The 24,936-nt window shown below is 45.4% G+C and overlaps 1 protein-coding gene and 1 long non-coding RNA gene across 2 annotated transcripts in view; both read right to left on the bottom strand.

The window, feature by feature from the left end:
- Nucleotides 1-9,764: 9,764 nt before the first annotated feature.
- LOC148144728 (uncharacterized) overlaps nucleotides 9,765-24,936 on the bottom strand; it is a 159,255-nt gene continuing 144,083 nt past the window's right edge. Inside the window, exons 4-5 of the mRNA XM_087975436.1 lie at nucleotides 10,390-11,176; nucleotides 9,765-9,793 (exon numbers count right to left, since the gene is read on the bottom strand). Coding sequence (XP_087831562.1) covers nucleotides 9,765-9,793; nucleotides 10,390-11,176 — 816 coding nt within the window. The remainder of the gene's footprint in view (nucleotides 9,794-10,389; nucleotides 11,177-24,936) is intronic.
- LOC148144729 (uncharacterized) lies at nucleotides 20,991-23,329 on the bottom strand. Its single transcript, XR_015751590.1, has 2 exons — nucleotides 23,195-23,329; nucleotides 20,991-22,260 (listed from the first exon to the last, which is right to left on the bottom strand). It is a non-coding gene; the product is annotated as an uncharacterized LOC148144729 (long non-coding RNA).

Consider the following 24,936-nt stretch of genomic DNA (forward strand, 5'->3'; position numbering starts at 1 on the left):
TTCAGTCCTGAGATTGAGTCAACTTTACAGTGGTCTCCTAAAAAGCTGGAAATAAATTTCTAGGACCTTTGCAGTTGTAGAGTCATTGAGTCCAACAGCAAGGAAACAGACCTTTCGGTCCAACCAGTCTATGCTGAACATAAGCTGAAGATATGTTGCTGGAAGAAGGATTCCTGAAGAAGGGCTTATGTTCGAAACGTCGATTCTCCTGTTCCCTGGATGCTGCCTGACCTGCTGCGCTTTTCTAGCAACACATTTTCAGCTCTGATCTCCAGCATCTGCAGACCTCACTTTCCCCTATGCTGAACATAACCCAAACTGAACTCGTCCCACCTGCCTGCTCCCAGCCCATATCCCTCTAAGCCTTTTTTATTCATGTACTTATCCAAATCATTACAAATACCAAAGGAATTCACTCCTCTTAATCCTTTATTTCCAAAAGCAATTAGGAGTCTAACTGCTTCCTCCCCCACCTCCCCCTAAGCCTTTGCCCTCTAGTTCTGGACTCTCCCAACCCAGGGAAAAGACCTTGTCTCTTTATCCTTTCAACGTCCCACATGATTTGATAAACCTCTATAAGGTCACCCCTCAGTCTCCAATGTTCCAGGAAAAACAGCCCCAGCCTATTCAGACCCTCCCTGTAGCTCAAACCCTGGCAACCTCCTTGTGAATCTTGAAACAGTTCAGAAAAGATCTACAACATCCCTTCTAGAGCAAGGAGATTGGTTAGACCACTTTTGGAATACTGTGTGTATAATGTCCTGTACAGTTGCAACATGACCTCCTAAGTCCAATACTCGATGCTCTGACCAATAAAGGAGAGCGTGCCAAACACCTTCTTCACTATTCTACCTACAACTCCATTTTCAAAGAACTATGAACCTGCGCCCCAAGATCTTTGTTCAGCAATACTCCCCAGGATCTTACCATTAAGTGTATAAGTCCTGCCCTGATTTGGCTTTCCCAAAATGCAACACTTAAGTAAACTACATCTGCAGAAAAAAACACATGGTCTTTTAAAGGGATCACGCAATGCTTTCCCCATTTTGCAATTTTACACATACCACCAAATTCGAAATTCTTGCCACCCAACCTACAATTACAGAGGAACCGCGATTATCCAAACGAGATGGGCGGGCACTATTTCATTCAGATAACTGATTGTTTAGTTAATTGATTCAATGCCTGTCCTGTGGGGCTCAGTTTTCTGAAGTTTCCTTCTTCCTCGCTCAAATAAGTCTCAAATAGTGCACACACTACTTTTATTCGCAACAGGTTCCACCTTTGCCCTGTACAGGATAATGCAAGCGGGCATCAGAGCCGCCCTGCTTTTGCCACGGGACTATGCCTACATCAGGAAACTATAAGAATTCATTTTGTGTTTTAAACAGCAGTCGCAGCTTTAAACCCACAGAACTCAGCAGCTGCCGGTCCACCCACGTGACCGGGAGTTGGGAGACAGATGACAGATAAAATCCACACTATACCAACACTACCCATGACTCATAGACCAAAACTCCGGAATTAATTAATATGGAAACCCATCTCCTAATCACATCAAGAGACTGACTGAAACACACCCATACCCATTGATACGGACCCACCCTGACACAAAGGACAGGCATCCACCACACAGGAACGGACAGACCAATACACACCAACACCCCAAGGGAACAAAGGGGGCTGCTAGCCCCTGCCCTCACAGAGAGAGACAAGCAGATAATACCCAGACCCGTTTTACATAAATCAATTAGCACCATATTGTGCGTGCCCTGCAACTCTCCTGGGATGGCAGGAAACATTCTATTTACACCTACTCCAGTGATGATGGGGAACTATCATCCCATTCATCCTCAAATTCCACACATCCTGACAACTAAAAGTATATAATATGTAGCAGCGTGCAGGAACAGGAGAGCGGCTGAGATTCGGACCTCGGTTGGTCTCCGCCGGCGTTACTGTAGCAATAAACGTTACCGATTGTTGAACTGCACTCTGGGCTCGGACTAATATCATTTCATTCGCGCTAACAATAATATTGGAGAGATTATCTGGGAAAGGGAAGTTGAGGGTACTCGCCTGTATAGAACTTCAGGGGAAGTGTGGGAGAGAGAGAAGCCAAGCAGTCAGTCATTGGGAGATGGTGCCTGGGCTCCCATAGATATCCAGGATTGTTGACAGCATTTCAGTAAGCTGAGTGCATTTTTAATCATTATAAACAAAAGGCGCAATCAATGTTGAAACACCTCTTTGATGTAATGTTTCTATCGGGACCTTGAGATCTTCTTCGGATAATCCAATATTCAGATAATTAAGTTTCCTCTGTACTCTATCCAACTTCACAACACATCACTTCTGGAAGATGACATTTCAAATCTGCTATTAAATTAAGAAAGAGAGGGTTTAGGGTCCTTTCTCAAAATCTTTAGAAGGGGCTGGGCATGGGTCTGGTCTGGTCCATAACAGCTGTCACTAACTTGTTACCCACCAGCATTGCCATCAGCTTATAGTACCCAATAGCTGCCAATTATGGCCACATTGATGTGGTTTCTTGGCTCAAACACCACAGAGTAGGATATGGTCTGAATACTTCCCTGCAACACAGACCTTTACGGATCAGACAAGAACCCCTCAAAAAATGTGAAGAATGTAGGCCACACCCTAACTTGTTAATTTATTTTTTTAGGCAATTTCACAAAATTTATTTAGTGAAGTGGATATTCCAGGACTGATGCAGCTGGTCAAACCTCTCAGTTTCAGACAAAACAATTTATTTGCACACTACAGATGAAACACAAACAAAAGAAAATAGAATTGAGAATAACTTATATGAAAACTCAACTGACTATTGCAACTTAACAAAGCTGTTCCAATTTCGCAACATCCTGTGAACACACCTCTTGGCAAAAGGTAAATTTGAACACAGGTTCTTACAGGTAGGAGAGATTTCAGAGAGTGGAGTCAGGCAAAATAATGTCTATTAAAGCAAGTTTCATTGTAGCTGCTTGTCTAGGTCCCCAGTAATTTTCTGACTCTGCTAAAACCAAACCAAACTGGGAAAAAAAACTGAGCTGGGAGAACTGGCCACTCCCCTTTCATTGTGCAACTGTGTTTAAAAAATCTCTAAAGGCTTCCTCTGGTTGTTGATTCAGGCAGTGTCTGTTAGCCTTTTCCACACCACTGCTTTTACAACCCTTCTTGAACAAAACCAAGGACAGTATAACCTTGTTTAAGGGGCAGAATCGTCCCATCACCATGTAATATGGGTTCTTGTGGAGGCAGATGTCTTGAAGTTTATTAAAAACACTCATTATTTGCACCATTACAAGATCTCAAGCTGAGACACAGACTGGGTCCTGGGCTCATTGATGCACCACATGACTAGAACACGACTTGTGGCTGACTGAGTGACCACATATTGCATTGTGACTACTGAGGTGAGGGAACAGACTTTGTTGTGGAATGCCACCTTGTGAGGTGATCTAACTGCGTGTAATGTACATGGTCTTTCTGCAATCCATGCAAAGCTACACAAGACGTCATCCTCTCATCTTCAAAAAGGAAGATGCCGGAACTTCAGTTTTAATCCTAGGTTCTAAAATGGCCACTGCAGACTGCAGGATATTTCTCTCTTCGTGGAAGCAGGGATAAAAAATCCCCAGGACCTAATCAGGTGTACCCGAGAACTCTGTGGGAAGCTAAAGAAGTGATTGCTGGGTCTCTTGCTGTGATATTTGTATCATTGAGAGTCACAGGTGAGGTGCTGGATACTGGAGGTTGGCAAACGTGGTGCCACTGTTTAGGAAGGGTGGCAAGGACAAGCCAGGGAGCCATAGACCAGTGAGCCTGACCTCGGTGGTGGGTAAGTTGTCGGAGGGAATCCTGAAAGACAGGATAGATGTGTATTTGGAAAGATAAGGACTGATTAGGAATAGTCAACGTGGCTTTGTGCTTGGGAAATCATGTCTCACAAACTTGAGTTTTTTACAGAAGTAACAAAGGATTGATGAGGGCGGAGCGGTAGATGTGATCTATATGGACTTCAGTAAGGTATTCGACAAGGTTCCCCATGGGAGACTGATTAGCAAGGTTAGGTCTCAAGGAATACAGCGAGAACTAGCCATTTGGATATAGAACTGGCTCAAAGGTAGAAGACAGAGGGTGGTGGTGGAGGGTTGTTTTTCAGACTGGAGGCCTATGACCAGTGGAGTGCCACAAGGATTGGTGCTGGGTCCTCTACTTTTTGTCTTTTACATAAATGATTTGGATGTGAACATAAGAGGTACAGTTAGTAAGTTTGCAGATGACACCAAAATTGGAGGTGTAGTGGACAGCAAAGAGGGTTTGATTTTAGCAGAGTCAGAAAACTACTAGGGACCTAAACAATAGGATCTTGACTAGATGGGCCAATGGGCTGAGAAGTGGCAGATGGAGTTTAATTTAGATAAATGTGAGGTGCTGCATTTTGGGAAAACAAATCTTAGCAGGACTTATACACTTAATGGTAAGGTCCTAGAGAGTGCTGCTGAACAAAGAGACCTTGGAGTGCAGGTTCATAGCTCCTTGAAAGTTGAATCGCAGGTAGATAGGATAGTGAAAAAGGCGTTTGGTATGCTTTCCTTTATTGCGACTGTACAGGACATTGGTTAGACCACTGTTGGAATATTGCGTGCAATTCTGGTCTCCTTCCTATCGGAATGATGTTGTGAAACTTGAAAGGGTTCAGAAAAGATTTACAAGGATGTTGTAAGGGTTGGAGGATTTGAGATATAGGGTAAGGCTGAACAGGCTGGGACTGTTTTCCCTGGAATGTTGGAGGCTGAGAGGTGACCTTATAGAGGTTTACAAAATTATGAGGGGCATGGTTAGGGTAAATAGGCAAAGTCTTTTCCCTGGGGTTGGGAGTCCAGAACTAGAGGGCATAGGTTTAGAGTGAGAGGAGAAAGATATAAAAGAGACCGAACGGGCAACTTTTTCACACAGAGGGTGGTACGGGTATGGAATGAGTTGCCAGAGGAAGTGGTGGAGGCTGGTACAATTGCAATATTTAAGAGGCATTTGGATGGGTATATGAATAGGTAGAGTTTGGAGGGATATGGGCCGAGTGTTGGCAGGTGGGACTAGATTGGGTTGGGGTATCTGGTCGGCATGGACATGTTGGACCTAAGGGTCTGTTTCCATGCTGTACATCTCTGTGACTCTATGAATGTAGAGGCTGCTTGGTTTAACATTAGTCACAGGGAGAAATGCTGCAATCAGTTAATAAGGAAAATAAATTGTGACATTTATAATCTTGTTGCAATCAGGCAGAGTTAACAAAGGATTGTGAAAGGGACTCACTCATTGGGAAATCTATTTTAAGAAAGTAACAAGCAATGTGGATCATTCAATTTGATTTGCTTTGCTTTATTATTGTCGCATGTACCTAAGTACAGTGAAAGGTTTTGTTTTGTGTGCAGATATACTACACAAGGTGCATCAGAGTAATAGAACAAAGCAAGGAATGCAATGCAACGGCTGCAGAGAAGGTGCACAAAGAGTGACATCAACATTAAATTTGAAATTTGAAGTGTCCAGTCAACGGTCTAATCCAGGGTCGGAGGGGTCTTTGATGTTGGCTGAGTTCCTGAAGCAGCAGGAAGTACACATGGAGTCAATGGTTGGAAGGTTGTCTTGTGTGATGGACTGGGCTATGTTTGCAACTGTATGTAGTTTCTTTCGGTCGTAGGCACAGCAGTTGCCGTACCAAGCCGCAATGCATCCAGAAAGAATGCTTTCAATGGTGCAGCCATAAACATCGCTAAGAGTCTTTACAGATATGCTGAATTGCCTTAGCTTCCTGATATAGAAGAATACAGCGCAGTACAAGCCCTTTGGCCCTCGATGTTGCGCCGATCCAAGCCCACCTAACCTATACTAACCCACTATCCTCCATATACCTATCCAATGCCCTCCTAGTTCTTATGAAGTAGAGGAACCCATGGATGTACTGATATATGTTAAGTGAGTGCAGAAAAGTTTGGCAATTGGAGTAAAATGTTAATAAATGTGAAGTCATCCATTTTGGTTGGCATAACAGTAAAAAGGATTATTACTTGAATGCTTAAAATAATTGCAATATGCTGCTGCGCAGAGGGACCTGGGCGTCCTTGTGCATGAATTACAGAAGGCTGGTCTGCAGGTACAGTAGGTATTTAAGAAGGCAAATGGAATTTTGTCTTTCATCACTAAAGGGATCGAGTTTAAAAGCAGGAAGGTTATGTTGCAGCTGTTTCGGGTGCTGGTGAGGCTACACCTGGAGTACTGTGTGCAGTAATATGCTCCTCATTTAAGAAAGGATGTACTGGCACTGGAGTGTGTGCACAGGAGGTTCACTAGGTTAATTCCAGAAGTAAGGATATTGGCTTATGAGGAAAAACTGAGTAAGCTGGGATTATGTTATTGGAATTTAGACAAATAAGGTGGAATTTTATAGAAACACGTAAAATTATGAAAGGAATAGATAAGACAGACTTAGAGAGGATGTTTCCACTGGCAGGTGAAACCAGGATAAGAAGGCAGAGCCGCAGAATTAGGGGGGAGCCGATTTAGGACTGAGTTGAGCAGCACTTTCTTCACACAGAAGTGGCTGTGAACTTGTGGAATTCCCTGCCCAGTGAAGTAGTTGAGGCTACTTCAGTAAATGTTTTTAAAGCTAAGATAAATAATGTTTTGAGCAGTGAAGGAATTAAGGGATACGGTGAGAGGGTGGGTACTTGGAGCTGAGGCCACGAAAAGATCAGCCATGATGTTACTGAATGTTGAAGTGGACTCGAAGGGCCAGTTGGCCGACTCCTGCTCCTAGTTCTTATGAAGTAGAGGAACCCATGGATGTACTGATATTCCAGAAGTCTTTTGGTATGATGCCACATCGAAAGTCATTATTCAAAATAAGAGCTCATCTTGTCCAGGTCATTTAACAGCGTGGATAGAGCATTGGTGAGTGAACAGGCAACAGTCATCAAAATGTTTCGGGTTGTCAAGGGGTGATGAATGGAACACAGTGCAAGGGCTTCCATTTTTTTCACAATGTCTTTTCACAGCTTTGATGATGGAAGTATCTGCAAAGGTGTTCAGTTTGGTGATGGACCAAACCTAGGTAGCAAACTCATGTACAAACAGGGAATAAGACAACTGTAAAGTGTGGTTGACAGGTTGGGACCAGGCAAGATTGGAGTTTAATGCAGGAAAACCTGTCCAACTTAAATGAAATGTTCTCATTTCTGGTAAGGGGGTAGAATATAAAGTCAGGGTGTTTTGCTCCATTTGTCGGTGGGTATTGGGAAGACCACCATATTTGGTTTCTTTACTTAGTAAATACATTCAAAGCAGTTCATAACTGAATTTACTCAACTTATAATCAGAGTCAAGGGGTTGTCGGGTTGCAATGTTATCAGTTAGAGCTTATAAAAATCAGATGATCTGATGGAGATGTATAACATCCTGTGAGGACTTAACAATGTGAATGGATGAATGCCATTGTGCCAGAGACTAGAAATGAGTGGACCTAGTTAACAAATAGGTGGCCACTCATTTAAGAGAGGAGAGTTATGTTTTTCTCTGAAGGCTTCCTGAGTCTTTAAAATTCACTTCTTTAGAGAGCAGAATGAGATAGAAGAGAGGTTAGCACCGCTACCTCACAGCATCAGGGACCTGAGTTTGATTCCACCCTTGGACGACTGTCTGGGCTGAGTTTGCACATTCTCCCCCGGTGTCTGTTTGGATCTCCTCTGGGTGCTTCAGCTTCCTTCTTCCAGGAGGGAGAACAGCATGGGATTACAATCGGAATAAAGCTTCCTCTACTCTTAAATTGAAAGTGAAGCTACCGCGACACTGTCCCAAACAAATACTGCCATGACAGGCACAGCATTGGCTTGGATACAGAGTAAAACTCCCTCTACGCTTTCCTATTTAAACACTCCCAGGACAATGACAGCAGAGGATTAAATAAACAGTAGAACGTCTTCCATTCTGACTGACACTTGGTATGTTCTACACCAATCCTCAAGGATAATTCAGAAGTGAGACTATTATCTGGCACTGAATTCACACTGCCTAATGGGAAATGACCAGGTCCAGAAAATCACCTAGTGAAACATAGATACAGCACACACAATGCACAACAGAACCAGAATTTTATTGGGATCAAAGACTTTGAAATGAGAGGAGACACGGTCCTTGCAACAATCCAAATGTGAGCTGGACAATTTTCTCACTCTCATCAGTTTCTCTGGGGATACAGAGTCCACCTCACTGCTGTCTGGTCAGTTCATCTGTTCTTATTCAGAGTGAGTTGTGGCTGACCACATGGTGGCCTGGGGTCAAGAGGTTAGAGGGTAAAGGTCAACTTGGATAGAGGGGATCTTGTGTCATGCTAGTGAGGTCGGGTGTTGCTGATTTACTCAACTTATAATAATCAGGGACAAGGGGATGTCAGACTGGGCTTGTATCAGTTCAAGCTTAGAAGAACCAGATGATCTGATGGAGGTGTATGACATCTGAAGAGGACTTTACATTCACATTGTTATGTCCACTCATTTCTAGCCAGACACTAGCCTCTCATTTAAGATAAGAGAGTTTTGTTTTTCTCTCAAAGATTCCCGAATCTTTGAAATTCACTTTTTTAGGGAAACATGGAGTGGTGGTACAGTGGTTAGCACTGCTGCCTCACGGCATCAGTGACCCTAGTGTGGTTCTACCCTCGGACCAACTGTCTGCGTGGAGTTTGCACATTCTGCCCCTGTGTCTGCCTGGGTTTCCTCTGGTGCTCTGGCCTCCTCCCACAAGATGTGAAAGTGAGGGTGGATTGGCCATGGGAAATGCACAGTTCCGGGGATAGGATAGCAGAGTGGGTCTGGGTGCGATAGTTAGTGCTGATTCGATGGGATGAATGGCCTGCTTGCACACTAAGGATTCTAGAACCGCCTGGAGCCTGTAACTGACCAGATGACACGTGGACACTTTTCTTACACTGCTTTTATTCAAGCCTGAAGAGCCATTTCCACAAGATGGCAACAAACTCCCCAAATACTAAAATACATCCATTTTATATACTGTTGTTATTTTAAGAGCAGTTTACATATACCAAATCAATAGTATACAGTTGTTTTATGGTTATCGTTATCCAGTTACAATTAGTGGTTCTGGTTATTTCATCTGCCTTACCTTATTGTATTCAACCAACTACAGCATCTTGGCACTTGCCGAATTACAAAATCCAATGTTCGCACAGTATTTTTCTTTTTGTCGTGACCGTTACCTTGAATACTGACTTGTGACCTCCTTATTGCTCTCAAAGTTCCTCATTTGTCCATACATTGTCAAGGTTTTACTTTAGTCGAATGTGTTCCTGGCTTTTTGCAGTTAGCACCCGATCTTCTGCTCTGGTCAACGTTTTCCCTTTCCAGGTCTATACTGAGGATTTCATGAGAAACCTCAGAATGTGGTGAGACTGTGGAACTCACTACCATCACAACAGGTTGGCATGAAAAGCATTACAACCAAGGGTAAGCCAGCCAATACAAATGAGTGTCACTGTCACCAGATTCACAACACAATGAAATTAAGACATGCAAAGTCCCTCAAAATTTCTCAACTGTTCCTAACCAGACTTGATGAACAGATCTTGCACACCAAAATTATAATTTAAACACAAACCAACAATTATAAATACTGAAACTTTGCTAGGGCAAAGTTAAACACGATAATCTAATTAATAGCAATGATCATTTCCCCACCATCTCAGAAACAGAGACTGAAGAAAGAAAATTTTAAAATTACCAATTCAAAAATGGATTGCCAAGCATTTGTGCAATCCTTAGACAATGGATTGTTCACAGGCACGTAACTGTAAATCTAAATTCAAAGTCACTGCTGAATACGAATGGACACCCCAAAGTATTTAGCTATTTATTGTAGACTCGTTCCCAGAAAGAGCCAACAAATCTTTATGTGGGCAGAAAAAACTAGAAAGAACACTCCCGGGCACAATGAGCAGCAATGCCCACTGGAAGCAAAGTTGGGGGTGGGGGGGGGGGCATGCTGACTCTCCCACTGCACTCACTGTCAGAATGGGAAGGGTTCAGTCCTGGGAGTGACCCACAGCAGTGTCACCGGCAGAATCAGATTGTTGAGAGCACTGGTGCTTCCGCAAGTTGCAGGATGATGAGAACCTCTGCCCACACTAGGGACAGGACAACAGCCTGTCCCCAGTGTGGATCCGCTGGTGCCTCAGCAGGTTGGAGGAATTGCTGAAGGCTTTCCCGCACTTGGGGCAGGGGAAGGGCCTCTCCCCCGTGTGGACCCGTTGATGGGCCAGTAGGTGGGATGTCTGGGTAAAGCCCTTCCCACACTCTGCGCAGGAAAATGCCCTCTCCCCGGTGTGGACCTGCTGGTGCCTCAGCCAGGCAGAGGTATCCTTGAAGGCCTTCCTGCACTTGGGGCAAGTGAAGGGCTTCTCCCCTGTGTGGACCGCCTGGTGCCTCTTCAGGTGGGAGGAACTGCTGAAAGTCTTCCCGCACTCTGGGCAGGTAAACGGCTTATCTCCAGTGTGGACTCGCTGGTGCCTCTGCAGGTGGGAGCTATTACTGAAGGTATTCCCGCACTCGGGGCAGCTGAAAGGCCTCTCCCCGGTGTGGATCCGCTGGTGCATCAGCCGGGCAGAGGAATTGCTGAAGCCCTTCCCGCACTCGGGGCAGCTGAAGGGCCTCTCCCCTGTGTGGACCCGGTGGTGCCTCAGCCGGGCGGAGGAATTGCTGAATGTCTTCCCGCATTCAGGGCAGCTGAAGGGTTTCTCCCCCGTGTGGACCCGCAGGTGCCTCAGCTGGTTGGAGGAATTGCTGAATGTCTTCCCGCATTCAGGGCAGCTGAAGGGTTTCTCCCCCGTGTGGACCCGGTGGTGGGTCAGGAGGGCAGAAGAATAGCTGAAGGCCTTCCTGCACTCAGGGCAAGTGAATGGCTTATCAGCTGTGTGGACCAGCTGGTGCCTTTGCAGGTGGGAGGAACTGCTAAAGGTCTTCCCACAGTCGGGGCAGCTGTAGGGTCTCTCCCCTGTGTGGACCTGCCGGTGCCTCAGCAGGTGGGAGGAATTGCTAAAGCCTTTTCCACACTCATGACAGGAGAACGGCCTCTCCCCGGTGTGACTGCGCCGATGAGTGTCTAGGTCAGACGGGAAATGGAAGCCTTTCCCACAGTTGTCACACTTGCACCGTTTCTCCACAGGGCGGGATTCCTTGGGTTTCTCCATGACCGAAGCTTCATCCGCACACAAAAGCACGTACAGCTCTTCCTCGGCGTGAATTCCTCTTCCAAGGCCGTATAACTTTTTCAGGCTCCACACTCAGAGCGATGCAATAATAGGGTCTCTCATCTAGTCCCACTGATGCTGAAAACGTATTGAAACAGGAACGAAAAAGCTTGGTTCCTTCTCACAGAATCATAGTCGAAAATTGTTGCAGTCCTGATGAATTGAGTGACTGTCAGTCATTGACATGAAAGTGAGGACTGCAAATGCTGAAGAGTCAGAGTTGAAAAGTGCGATGCTGAAAAAGCACAGCAGGTCAGGCAGCATCCGAGGAGCAGTAGAGTTGATGTTTCGGGCATAAGCCCGAACTGTTGATTTTGAAACTTCTGTCTTCAGATCTTCAAATACTCTTAAAAAAAATTACAAAAATCATCACTATCAGTCCAGGGTAGAAATTCAGAACAAGCAACTCTACTCTCTGCAGAACATTCTTTTCTTTTTCCACAAAATTGAAAGCACCATCTCTCTCTCTCTCTCTTTTTTTCTTGAGTTTTGGATACCTCCACCTGAAAGTTATTATCTTTCACGATGTTGGGATACTGCTGAGAGTGAGCAGGTCTGATTTGGGAAGCAAAAAAGTGTCAATTCAGGATGAACCTACAGCTTCTGGAGAAATAACCAGACACAAAATGGTTAATGTCCGGGGAGGTGGTGAGGAAGAAATGAGACATCAAGGCATTGGCACCAACACCAGAGAAAAACTGAACATACAGACGTAGTAAATATTAGTGGCAAGCCAGAGTCATAGAGATATACAGCACAGAAATAGGTCCTTTGGTCCAACTCGTCCATGCTGACCAGATATCCTAAATTAATCTAGTCCCATTTGATAGCACTTGACTCATATCCCTCGAAACCCGTCCTATTCATATAACCATCCAGATGCCTTTTAAAATGTTGTAATCATACCAGCCTCCACCACTTCCTCTGGCAGCTCATTCCTTGCATGCACCACCTTCTGCATGAAAAAGTTGCACGATGGGTCCCCTTTAAATCTCCCCCCTCCTCACTCTAACCCTATTATCCTCTAATTCTGGACTCCCCCAATTCCCTACCTTGTCATCTATCATACCCTATCTATGCCCCTCATGATTTTATAAATGTGTATAAGGTCACGCCTCAGCCTCCCTTGGGTAAACCTTACCCTTGGGTAAACAACCCCAGCCTATTCAGCTCAAACCCTGGCAACATTCTTGTAAATATTTTCTGAACCCTTTCAGGTTTCACAACATCCTTCCGATAGGAGGGAGACCAGAATTGCACACAATATTCCAAAAGTGGCCTAACCAATGTCCTATACATCCACAACATAACTGTCCAACTCCTCTACTCAGAGGATTGGGAATATTTTCAAAATGCACAAAAACACGACCAGGAAAGAATGCAGGGACAAACTGAACTTTTGATGGTCAGCTTGGAAGCACCAATGCCTCAGGGCAAAGATCCTTTTGTTACACAATGATTGTTCAATTTTGTGACCAAAATAATTGGATTTGTAATTACTTATATCAGATATTGTCATCATCTCAGGCAAGAACACAACCAATTTTTTTCAGACAGTACATTTACATGATTCGATACAATTCCCTATTCCTTACTTTACCAGAACATTACCAGGAATGGAGGGTTTGAATTATAAGGAGAGGCGGGATAGGCTAGGACGTTTTTCCGCTGGAGCCTAGAAAGTTGAGAGATGACGTTGTAGAGGTTTAGAAAATCGTAAGAGTATAGATAAGGTGTCTTTTCCCTAGGATTAGCAGAAAAGAAGCTCATAAAGTCAGTACCGTATGGAAACAGGCCCTGCAGCCCAACAAGTCCACACCAAGTCCGGAAGAGTAACTCACCTAGACATATTACCCAACATTTACCCCCTGATCAATGCACCTAACCTGCACATACACCCTCACCCCCACGCTGTATTCCATACCAGGCGCCACCTCCATGTTGCCTCCTCCTCCAGGCCCCGTCACCACGCTGTATTCCATACCAGGTGCCGTCGCCACCTCCTCCAGGCCCCGCCCCCACGCTGTATTCCATACCAGGTGCCACCTCCATGTCTTCTTCAAAGACCATCAGGGATATATTTCCCTCCCCTTTCAGCATTCCGAAAAGACTACTCCCTCCGTGACTCACTCGTCAGGTCCACACACCCCACCAACCCAACCTCCACTCCCGACACCTTCCCCTGCAACCGCAAGAAATGCAAAACTTGCGCCCACACCTCCCCCCTTACTTCCCTCCAAGGCATCCTTCCATATCCGCCACAAATTCACCTGCACTTCCACACACATCATTTATTGCATCCGCTGCACCCAATGTGGCCTCCTCTATATTGGGGAGACAGGCCGCCTACTTGCGGAGCGTTTCAGAGAACACCTCTGGGACACCCGGACCAACCACCCCGTGGCTCAACACTTCAACTCCCCCTCCCACTCCACCAAGGACATGCAGATTCTTGGACTCCTCCATCGCCAGACCATAGCAACATGACGGTTGAGGAAGAGCGCCTCATCTTCCGCCTAGGAACCCTCCAACCACAAGGGATGAACTCAGATTTCTCCAGTTTCCTCATTTCCCGTCCACCCACCTTGACTCAGTCAAATCCATCGAACTCAGCACCGCCTTCCTAACCTGCAATCTTCTTCCTGACCTCTCCGCCCCCACCCCCACTCCGGCCTATCACCCTCACCTTGACCGCCTTCCACCTATCGCATTTCCAACCCCCCTCCCCCAAGTCCCTACCTTTTATCTTAGCCTGCTGGACACACTTTTCTCATTGCTGAAAAAGGGCGCATGCCCAAAGGGTTGGTTCTCCTGCTCCTTCGATGCTGCCTGACCTGCTGCGCTTTTCCAGCAACACATTTTCAGCCACCTTCATGTTGCCGCCTCCTCCTCCAGGCCCCGCCCCCACGCTGCCACCGTCTCCCAGGCGCCGCCCCCACGCTGCCACCGTCTCCCAGGCGCCGCCCCCACGATGCGTTCTACCCCAGGCCCCGCCCACACTGCCGTGTCGCCCACGTGGAGACTTGAGCTGAAAATGTGGCTTCTTCAGGGCTCATCCCCGAAACGTCGATTCTCCTGCTTCTTGGATGCTGCCCGACCTGCTGCGCTTTTCCAGCAACACATTTTCAGCTCTGATCTGCAGTCCTCACTTTCTCCACGTGGAGACTCTATCCAGCACCGGGCCTCTCCAGTCCAATGTGAGTTCCGGGTCGGTACCCAGGCCATCGCGACCGCCCCAGTACTCACCCGCAACCTCGGTCTCCGACAACGCTGCCCCGGAATCTGCCGATAACAAAACTCGGACCGAACTCGACTTCATTCCACCTTCTGACTCAAAGTAGACAGGCAGGAGGCTGAAAGAACACAGCGAGCCAGGCAGCAGCAGGAGGGGGAGAAGTCGACGTTTCTGGTGTAACTCTTCCTCAGGTTTGGGGGTGGGTGTTGGGGGAGCTGCAGATAAAGGGGGTTGTGGGGGCAGGGTGGCGGAGTGGGGATTGGTGTAGACAGGTGAGGGTTTGACGTGGTTGGCCAATTGGAGAGACGAATCCGGTTGGGGGTCGGAGGGAGGGGAGGAGAGGGACGGTATTTGAAATTGGAGAACTCAATGGTGAGTCCTCCAGGCTGAAGGCTGCTTAAGCGGAAGTTGAGGTGTGGTTTGTCATGGCAATAGAGGAGGCCGAGGATGGTCATGTCGAAAGGGAATTAAAATTGGCGGATCTGGGAGGTCCTGTCGGCCCGGCTGAGATGGTTGGTGAACTTTCCCTCAGTTTATGTTTTGTCTCCCCGATGTAAAAAGGACCACATCAGGCGCATCTGATATTGTAAATTAGGTTGGAAAATGTGCAGGTTAACCTCTGTCTCAGCTGGAAGGACTACTTGGGACTCTGGATTGAGGTGAGGGGGTGGTGCCTGCTTGGAGCATTTCTATCTATACACAATATCACCTTTCATAGAACAAACAATCCTAAGGAGCACCATAAAACATAAGATCACTATCTTGGTCATAGAATCATACAGCATGGAAACAGACCCTTCGGCCCAACTAGTCCATGCTGACCCTGTTCCCAAACTAAACTAGACCCCCTGCCTGTGTTTGGCTCATATCCCTTCAAACCTTTCCTATTCATGTACCTATCCAAATGGAGATTTGGCCAAGCAGGGGAGTGTAGCTACATCATATACCCTAGACCGGCGGAGCAATTCGCTTCTAGGGGGGTCATCCTCTGCGCCAGAGCGTTGAGCTTCAGGAGGGACGCACATGGAACTGAGAGAGAAGAGGGACAACCACCTACCCAGCCAGATCAGCCAAATCAACCCTGAAAATCAATGGGGTAACAGATGTTGTACCCAGATCGCACCATGGGTTGGGGGAGTCCAGAACTATAGGGCATATGTTTAGGGTTAAGCGGGGGTGGGGGGGTGATATGTAGAGGAGACCGAAGGGGCAACGTTTTCACAGAGGGTGGTACGTGTTGAGTTGCCAGAGGGAGTGGTGGAGGATAGTACAATTGCAACCATTAAAAGCCATCTGGGTGGGTACATGAATAGGAAGGGTTTGGAGGGATATGAGCTGGGTGCTGGCAGGTGGAACTAGATTGGGTAGGGATATCTGGTCAGCATGGAGAGTTGGGTCTGTTTCTGTGCTGTTCATCGCTTTGGCTCTATGACTTTTAAACATTCAGCACTTCCTCTAACAGTTCACTTCACACACAAACCTCCCTGTGTAAAAACAGTTGCCCCTCTAGTCCTTTTTCAGTCTTTTTCCTCTCACTTTAAAAATATATGCCCTAGTTTTGAACTCCCCTACCCTTAGAGAAAAGACATTTGCTATTCACCTTATCTTTGCCCCTCATGACTTTATAAACCTCCATAAGGTGGCCCCTCTATCTCCTACACTCCAGTGAAAAGACATCCCAGCCTATCCAGTCTATAAATCATTCCAGCAACATCCTGGTCAAAAAGGGTGAGTTTTAACAATTGACCATAAGGGCAATGAAGACTCAACCAGCTTACAGTGGGTTTGGAATCACATGTAGGCCAGACCAGGTTCAGACAGCAGAAAACCAGATGAGTTTTTTTAAAAAAGATTAGATTAGATTCCTTACAGATTCTCTACAGTGTGGAAACCGGGCCTTCGGCCCAACCAGTCCACACCAACCCTCCGAAAAGTAACCCACCAAACCCAATTCCCTCTGACTAATGCACCTAACATTATGGGCAATTTACCATGGCTAATTCACCTAACCTGCACATCTTTGGACTGTGGGAGGAAACCGAAGCACCTGGAGGTAACCCACGCAGACACATGGAGAATGTGCAAACTCCACACAGTCGCCCAAGGTTAAACACTGAGCCACCGTGCCGCCCATTTTTACAACAATACACAACAGTTTTGTAATTAGACTCTTCATTCCAGATTTGTATTGAATTTACATTCCACCATCTGTCTTAGTAGGTTTTGAACCCAGGGAATGTTTACCTCTGTCACCATTGCAAAGAATGTCAAACATGACCTTGACAAGAACTGTTTCAGGGGCAGAAATCAGACTCGAGGGCTTTAAATGTGGAAGTCTGGAAAAGATGGGAATGGCTATTTCAACGTTACATCCAAACCAACACTTCCATTGATGCGATAGTAACAGGAACTTTTATTTTAGTTAGAAGATTTTCAGCAACACTGAGCAAGAAGGAACAAAATTGATATAAGAAACACAGCAATTAACTGTCTACAAGAGGCAATATTGGAAAGGAAGGACCCAGTTCAAGGATATAATAAGAGGGGAGACACAGACAAAGGGACAGGAGTAGGCCACTCGGCCCTTCGAGCCTGCTGCAACATTCAATATGATCATGGCTGATCTGAATACAACCTCAGCTCTACATTCCTCCACATCCCCGACAATCTGTCACCCACTTGGTTAGCAAGAACCTATCTATCTCTGCCTTAAAGATACTGAATCCACTGCCTTTTGTGGAAGACACACAACCCTCAGAGAGAAAAGAAATCTCATTTCTGTCTTAAATGTGCAACCTCACACTTTTAACATATGACTCCCTAGTTCCAGATGTTAAGATAGGGATACAAGCTGCATTCAAATAACATCTGTGGTATAGTCAACTGCCTCAAAGTGCTTCATGTGAAAATAAGAAGAATTATTTTCTAAAATTACAATACCGGAGCACAGATAACGACAGGTGACGAAAGACTTGGTCAAAGGGCAGGTTTAGGGCAGCTCTTTAAACAGGTTCATTTCCCAAACATCAGAGGCCAAAGACAGAAACAGTAAACGCAAAATAGTAAAGTACAGGAAACAACAGCATAGTCGTAATGTCACTGGGTGAGTAATCCAGGGACATGGGATCAAATCCCATCACAGCAAGTGGTGAAATTTGAATAAACCAACGAATAAATGTGGAACACAAAGTTAGTCTCAGCATGGTGTCGATGGCACTGATGTCAATCGTCATAAAAAACCATGTCCTTTCAGGAAGGAAACTGCCATCTTTACCTGGTCTGGCTTACATGTGATTGCAGACCCACAGCAATGTGGATGACTCTTAAACTGCTCTCTGAAATGGCACAAGCAAGACACCTTGCAATTAAGGATGGGCAAAAAACATCAACGTTGTGAAAGAGTCAAAAACAGAAATTGCTGGAAAAACTCAGCCAGCCAGTCAGGCAACACTGGTGGAGTGAGAAAGAAACTGAGTCAATATCCTGTCCTAAGTCCAGAACAGCTGTGAAGAAGGGTCAAAATGCACTCAAAATGCTAACTCTGATTCTTTCTCAATACATGCTACTAATCCTGCTGAGTTTCTCCAGCAATTTCTGCCTTTGTGTATTTCAGATCTCCAGTATCTGCAGTTCTTCATTACACTGACTTAGGGAAGCTCAAATCCCATAAAAGGGTAAAGCAGAAGGGCTGGAATTACTCAGCAAGTCTGGCAGCAGCTATGGAGATAGAAACAGTTAGCTCTTCAAGTCATTGAATGATCTTACATCAGGGACATATTTTTGGGGAAGTTGTAACTGCAACATCTGGGTGAACTCTCTCAGCCATGGGTCAGGCTGACTCAGCATTCTGGTCCAAATTACCATCCTGCTCATTACCTGTTACCTGCTCAATTTGTTGCTCGTTATATTTCTACGGTTGCCACATTCCCATGTTTTAAAACGATATTGCAATCAAATATGAATTTTCAGATGTAAGTAATCAGAGGGTTTGGAATATAAGTGTAACTTTTAAACAAAACGTATTTATTCGTTCTTGGGGTGTAGGCACCGCTGGCAATGCCAGCATTTTTACCCATCCTTAACCATCCTGTGGTTGGTTGGAAAAGAGAATGAAGGTGTCTGAGATGGTCTTGATCAGCAGAGCAAAGCCCAAGACGGGTGTGTTCAAGTAAAAGTACCCTCCACTCCCACAGCCAAGTCTGCATTCATTGCAATTACAGAGGTCTTCATGACAGATGGAACAGCTCTCTCCATCAGCACTCTGTCCCATCTAAAACTCCCAGGACAGGGACAGCATAGGAATACAATCAGAATACAGCCTCCTCTACTCTTTTCAGTTGAAAGTGAAGCAACCATGACACTGTCCCAAACAAACAGTGCCAAGAAAGACACATCATTGGGTTAGATACAGAGTAAAACTCCCTCTAACGTTCCCATTCAAACACTCCCAGGACAGAGACAGCAGAGGGTTAAATAAAGAGTACAGCTCCTTCCATTCTGACTGACACTTGGTATGTTCTACACCAATCCTCAATGATAATTCAGAAGTGAGACTATTATCTGGTACTGAATTCACACTTCCTAATGGGAATGACAGGAACAGAAAATCGAGTGAAACACAGATCGATAAAACACACAACGTGCAACAGAACCAGAACTTTATTGGGATCAAAGACTTTTAAATGACAGGAGATATTGTCCCTGCAACAATCCGAATGTGAGCTGAACAACTTTCACACTCGAATAGGTTTCTCTGGGGATGTAGTGTCCACCTTACCGCTGTCTGATCAGTTCATCTGTTCCCGTCAGAGCTGAGTTGTAGCTGACCACATGCTGGCCTGGAGTCAAGATGTTAGAGGGTAAAGGTCAACTTAGATTGAAGGCATCCTGTGTCATGTCAGTGAGGTCAAGGGTCGCTGCATTACTTAGCTTATCGGGGTCAAGGGGATATTGGGCTCGGCTTGTATCAGTTTGAGCTTCGAAGAATTAGATGATCTGATGGAGATGTATAACATCCCGAGAGGACTTAATGTGAATGTATAAATCCCTTTGTGGCAGAGACTAGAAATGAGTGGACACAGTTAACAAATAAGTGGCCTCTCATTTAAGATGGAAAAGTTTTGCTTTTCTCTCAAAGGTTACGAGTCTTTGAAATTCACTCCCTCAGAGCTGCACAGGGTGGTGGCTCAATGGTTAGCACTGCTGCCTCACAGCATCAGGGCCCCAGGTTTGATTCCACCCTCAGCCAACTGTTTGTGTGGTGTTTGCACATTCTCCCTGTGTCTGTGAGGGCTTCCTCCCACAGTCCAAATGATATCCGGATTAGGGTGGATTGGCCATGGGAAATGAAGGGTTACCAGAATAGGGTAGTTGGAATGGATGGTCAGTGTCAACTTGATGGGCTGAACGACCTATTGCACGCTGGTCGGGATTCTAGAACTGCCTGGAGCCTGTAACTTACCAGATGATACGTGGACACTTTTCGTACACTGCTTTTATTCAAGCCTGCAGAGCCACTTCCATAAGTTGGCAACAAACCCCCCAGATGATCAACTACATCTGTTTGATATACTGTTCAATTATTTTAAGAGCAGCTTACCTATACCAAATCAACAGTATACACTTGTCTTAGGGAAATCCACAGTCGATAAATGTCGTGCTGGAAAAACACAGCAGGCCAGGCAGCATCCAAGGAGCAGGAGAATCGACGTTTCAGGCATAAGCCCTTCTTCAGGAAGGGCTTAAGCCCTTCTCCTGCTCCTCGGATGCTGCCTGGTCTGCTGTGTTTTTCCAGCATGACATTTTTCAACTCTGGTACTCCAGCATCTGCAGTCCTCACTTTCTCCGTAGGGAAATCCACATCCAATTACGATTAGTAGTTCTGGTTATTTTATTTGTCTTACCTTATTGGATTTAACCAACGACAGCATCTCGACATTTGCCTAATTACAATATCCAATGTCTATAGAGTACATTTTTTTGTCATGACTGTTACCTTGAACACTGACTTGTGATCTCTGCATTGTTGTCAAAGTTCCTTATTTGTCTCTTCATTGTCAAAGTTTTACTTTGCCGAATTCTTCCTGGCTTTTTGCAGATAGCACCTTATATTCTGCTCGTCAACATTTTCCTTTCCAAGTCTGTACTGAGGATTTCATGAGAAACTTCAAGATTGTGGTGAGACTGTGGAACTCACTACCACAGTGAGTAGTTAGGGTGAAGGCAAGGGTAAGCAAGCCAATACAAACGATTGTCATTATCACCAGATTCACAGCACAATTAAATTAAAACACACAATGTCCCTCAGAATTTCTCAGCTCTTCCTAGTCAGACTTGAAGAACAGATTTTGCACACCAAAACTATAATTTAAATAAAAATTAACAATTATAAATACTGCAACTTTACTCAGGCAAAGTTAAACAAGATAATTTAATTAATAGCAATGATCATGCCCCCACCATCTCACAGACAGAGACTTAAGGGGTAAATTAAAAAAGAAAATAAAGAAATTACCAATTCAACCAGTTTCCAACAATTGATTTCCAAGCTTTTGTGCAATTTTTGGACGATGAGTCGTTCACACGCACATAACCGTATATCTAATTTCAAAGTCACTGCTGAATGTGAATGGTTGTCCCGATGCATTCAACTACTTCTTACAGACTGCGACTCATTCCCAGAAAAAGCCAACAATTCTTTAACTGGACAGAAAAAAAAAAGAGTAGCTTCTGGGCTCAACATGCTGCAGCTCCCACTGGAAGCAAAGTTGGACGGAGGGAAGTCCAGCAGGAAACAAAAATAGCTCACTGACTCTCCACTGCCAGAACAGGCGGGAGTTTCAGTCCTGGGGGTGACCCACAACAGCTTCACCGGTGTAATCCAATTGGTTGGGAGCACTGGTGCCCCCACAAGTTGCAGGTCAACAAAAACCTCCACCCACACTAGGGGCTGGCAAATGGCCTCTCAACATTGTGGATCCGCCAGTGCCTCAGCAGATGGGAAGAATTGCTGAAGGCCTTCCTGCACTCGGGGCAGGGGAAGGGCCTCTCCCCGTGTGGACCCACCGGTGTGTCAGATTGGAGGAATGGCTGAAGCCCTTCCCGCACTCAGGACAGCTAAAGGGCCTCTCCTCCGTGTGGACTTGTTGGTGGATCTGAAGGGTGGAGGCCTGTGTGGATGCACCGATGGGTCTCCAAGGCAGAGGGGACACAGAAACCTTTCCCGCAGTCGCCACACCTCCACAGTTTCTCCACAGGGCAGGATTCCCCGGGTTTCTCCATGGCCGAAGCTTCAGCCGCACACAAATGTGTGTAGAGCTTCTACCCGCCTTGATATCCTCTTTCCAAGCCGTATTATTGTTTCAGGCTCCACAGTCCACTGCAACAGTACAGTGGCTCATCCAGTCCCACTGCTGCTGAAAACGTACTGAAACAACAATGAAAATACTTTGCTCCTTTTCACAGAATCATAGTTGAAAATCATTGTGGTCCAGATGGAATGAGTGACTGTCAGACATTGACGTCAAAGTGAGGACTGCAGACACTGGAGAGTCAGAGTCGAAAAGTGCAGCGCTGGAAAAGCACAGGTCAGGCAGCATCTGAAGAGCAGGAGAGTCAATATTTCAGGCACGAGCCCTTCATCTGTTGATTTTGAAACTTCCGTCTTCAGATCTCCAATATTCTAAAAAGAGATCACAAACATCAATGTCAGTCCAGGGTAGAATTGGTTGTTCTGAATTTCTACTCTGTGGAATATTCTTTTCTTTTGTTATTCCACAAAATTGAAAGCACTATCCCACTCTCTCCCCCTCTGTTCTCACTCCACTCTAATTCTCCTGAAGGTGCTGATTCAGGATCTCACAGGGCAGAAAAGCAAAAACGTCAGGACCGACATCCCTCTGAATTTTGGATACCTCCACCTGAGTTAATATCTATCACAATATTGGGATAGTGCCGAGAGTGAGCAGGTCTGATTTTGGGAAGAAATTTTTTAAAAAGTGCCTCAATTCAGGGTGAACCTGCAAAGCAGCTTCTTGAGGAACAGCCAGACACAAAATGGTTAACGTACCCAGGAACGGGGGAGAAAGTGAGGCATCAAGGTATTAAGACCAACACCAGAGAGAAACCAAACAAAGACGTGGCAAATGTTTGTGGAAAGTCAGATTCACAGAGATATACAGCACAGAAACAGATACTTAGAGCAAACTCTTCCGTGCTGATCAGACATTCTAAATTAAGGTAGTCACATTTGCCAGCACTTGGCCCATATCCATCTGAACCCTTCCTATTCATATACCATCCAAATGCCTTTTCAATGTTACAATTGTACCAGCCTGCATCACTTCCTCTGGCACCTCATTCCATACACGCACCACCCTCTGCGTGAAAACAATACCCCTTAGGTCTCTTAAATCTTCACCACTCCCATCCCCGTCCTCAGCCTAAACTTATTAACCTCCAGTTCTGGACTCCCCCATCCCAAGGAAACCACGTTGTCTATTTACTCAATCCCCGCCCCTCGATTTTATAAGTAATCTTTCTGGTTGACCCGCCCCCCCAGTCTCTGGCACGCTGGGGAAAACAGCACCTCCCACCCTCCATCCGGCTCTCCTCACCTTGAATTTGCAGTATCTGCTCCCTCCCTGGGTTCACTCCAGTTGCTACAAGTGAACAGATCCCCTCCAGAATGAAGAGTTGCTTAGAGGGAGGAAGTGAGTTTCACTCTGAAACGGACATGGCCACTTCCGTGTTGTGACGTCACCAGTGCCGCACTGCGCTTGCTCCGGATGGCGGCCGCCCTACGCAGTTTGCAAAATTCCTTCCTTTCAGAGAATACCCAGAGTGTGGAAGCATCGATTGCTTGACCAAAATGCAAACCACACATTTCTCTAAATTAAACACCATCTGCCATTCCTCAGCACATCTGATCAATTCTAATTTATATTTATTTCCTCTTATTCCAGAGAAGCTGAAAATCTCCAATCCACACACTCTCCCTCCATTCCCACTTTGCTGAATCTAATCCCTGCTATATCTCATCCTAAAGGGTCTGATTCATGCTGATTAACAGGCCCACACTCAGAGGGGATCCAATTGAAACATACAGAATACTGAACGGCTTGGACAGAGTGGATGTTGGGAAGCTGTTTCCAATGGCAGGAGAGACTGGGTCCAGAGGGCACAGTCTTAAAGAAAAGAGAAGACCTTTTAGAACGGATTCAAGGAGAAACATCTTCAGCCAGAGAGCAGTGAATCTATGGAATTCCTTGACACACAAGGCTATGGAGGCCAAGTCAATGAGGATATTTAAGACTGAGACAAATAGATTCTGGAGTATCGAGGGGTCCCGGGAGAAAGTGGGAGAATAGGGTTAACAAACTTATCAGACACATTTGAATGGTAACAGCAGACCTGATGGGCTGACTGACCTAATTTCTGCTCCTGTCTTCCAGTTTCTTACTGTCCTGGACACAGAATTGGGGGCAGGAGTATGCCATTTGGTCTTTCAAACCTGCACCAGCATCGAACAGATCATAACTGGATATGGATCTACCTACATCTAGGTGGATAAGTTGGGAATTTTTCACTGGAGCACAGGAGGTTGAGAGGTGACCTTTTTAGAGGATTATAAAATCATGAGGGGTATGGATGAGTTGAATGGCAAGTGTTGTTTCAAAATGAGGAGCAAATTTTTAAGGTGAGTGGAGAAAGATTTTAAAAAGACATGAGGAAAACCTTTTTCTTTTAAGAGAGTGGTTTGTGTGTGGAATGAGGAAATGGTGGATGCAGGTAGAGTAACAATATTTAAAAGACATTTTGATAAGTACATGAATAGGAAGAGTTTGGAGGAATATGGATGAAACCAGGTGGGACTAGTTTAGTTTGTGAATATAGTCAGCATGGACTCATTGGACTCAAGGGTCTGTTTCTGTGCTGTTTGACTCTAACTGTTCTGTACTGGTCTTAAACCATTTTATTTCCTTCCCCCACAACCATCCACTTCTTTGTTGTTCAAAAGTCAGATAAACTCAGCTTTGAATATATTTAATGACCTCCTATCTGCACAAAGACATCCCCACTTCTGAACTCAATTCCTCTTGCTGATATACCACTTGCCTTGCTGATTGCTTACTACACCTGTCTGACAACTGGCATTGACTGGCATAGAAGGATGCTGATGCCCCTTTGTACATCCACACATCATTCCTGACGAAAGACTCGTACCCAAAACATCAACTCTCCTGCTCCTTGGAAGCTGCCTGGCCTGCTGTGCTTTTCCAGTGTCACACTTTTTGACTCTGATCTTCAACACCTGCAGTCCTCACCTTCACCCACATCCCAATATCACCATTTAAAC

Source organism: Chiloscyllium plagiosum, unplaced genomic scaffold, assembly GCF_037043375.1.
Source record: "Chiloscyllium plagiosum isolate Xiang-an unplaced genomic scaffold, Cpla_swu_hap1 HiC_scaffold_27, whole genome shotgun sequence".
NCBI classification, from domain to species: Eukaryota; Metazoa; Chordata; class Chondrichthyes; order Orectolobiformes; family Hemiscylliidae; genus Chiloscyllium; species Chiloscyllium plagiosum.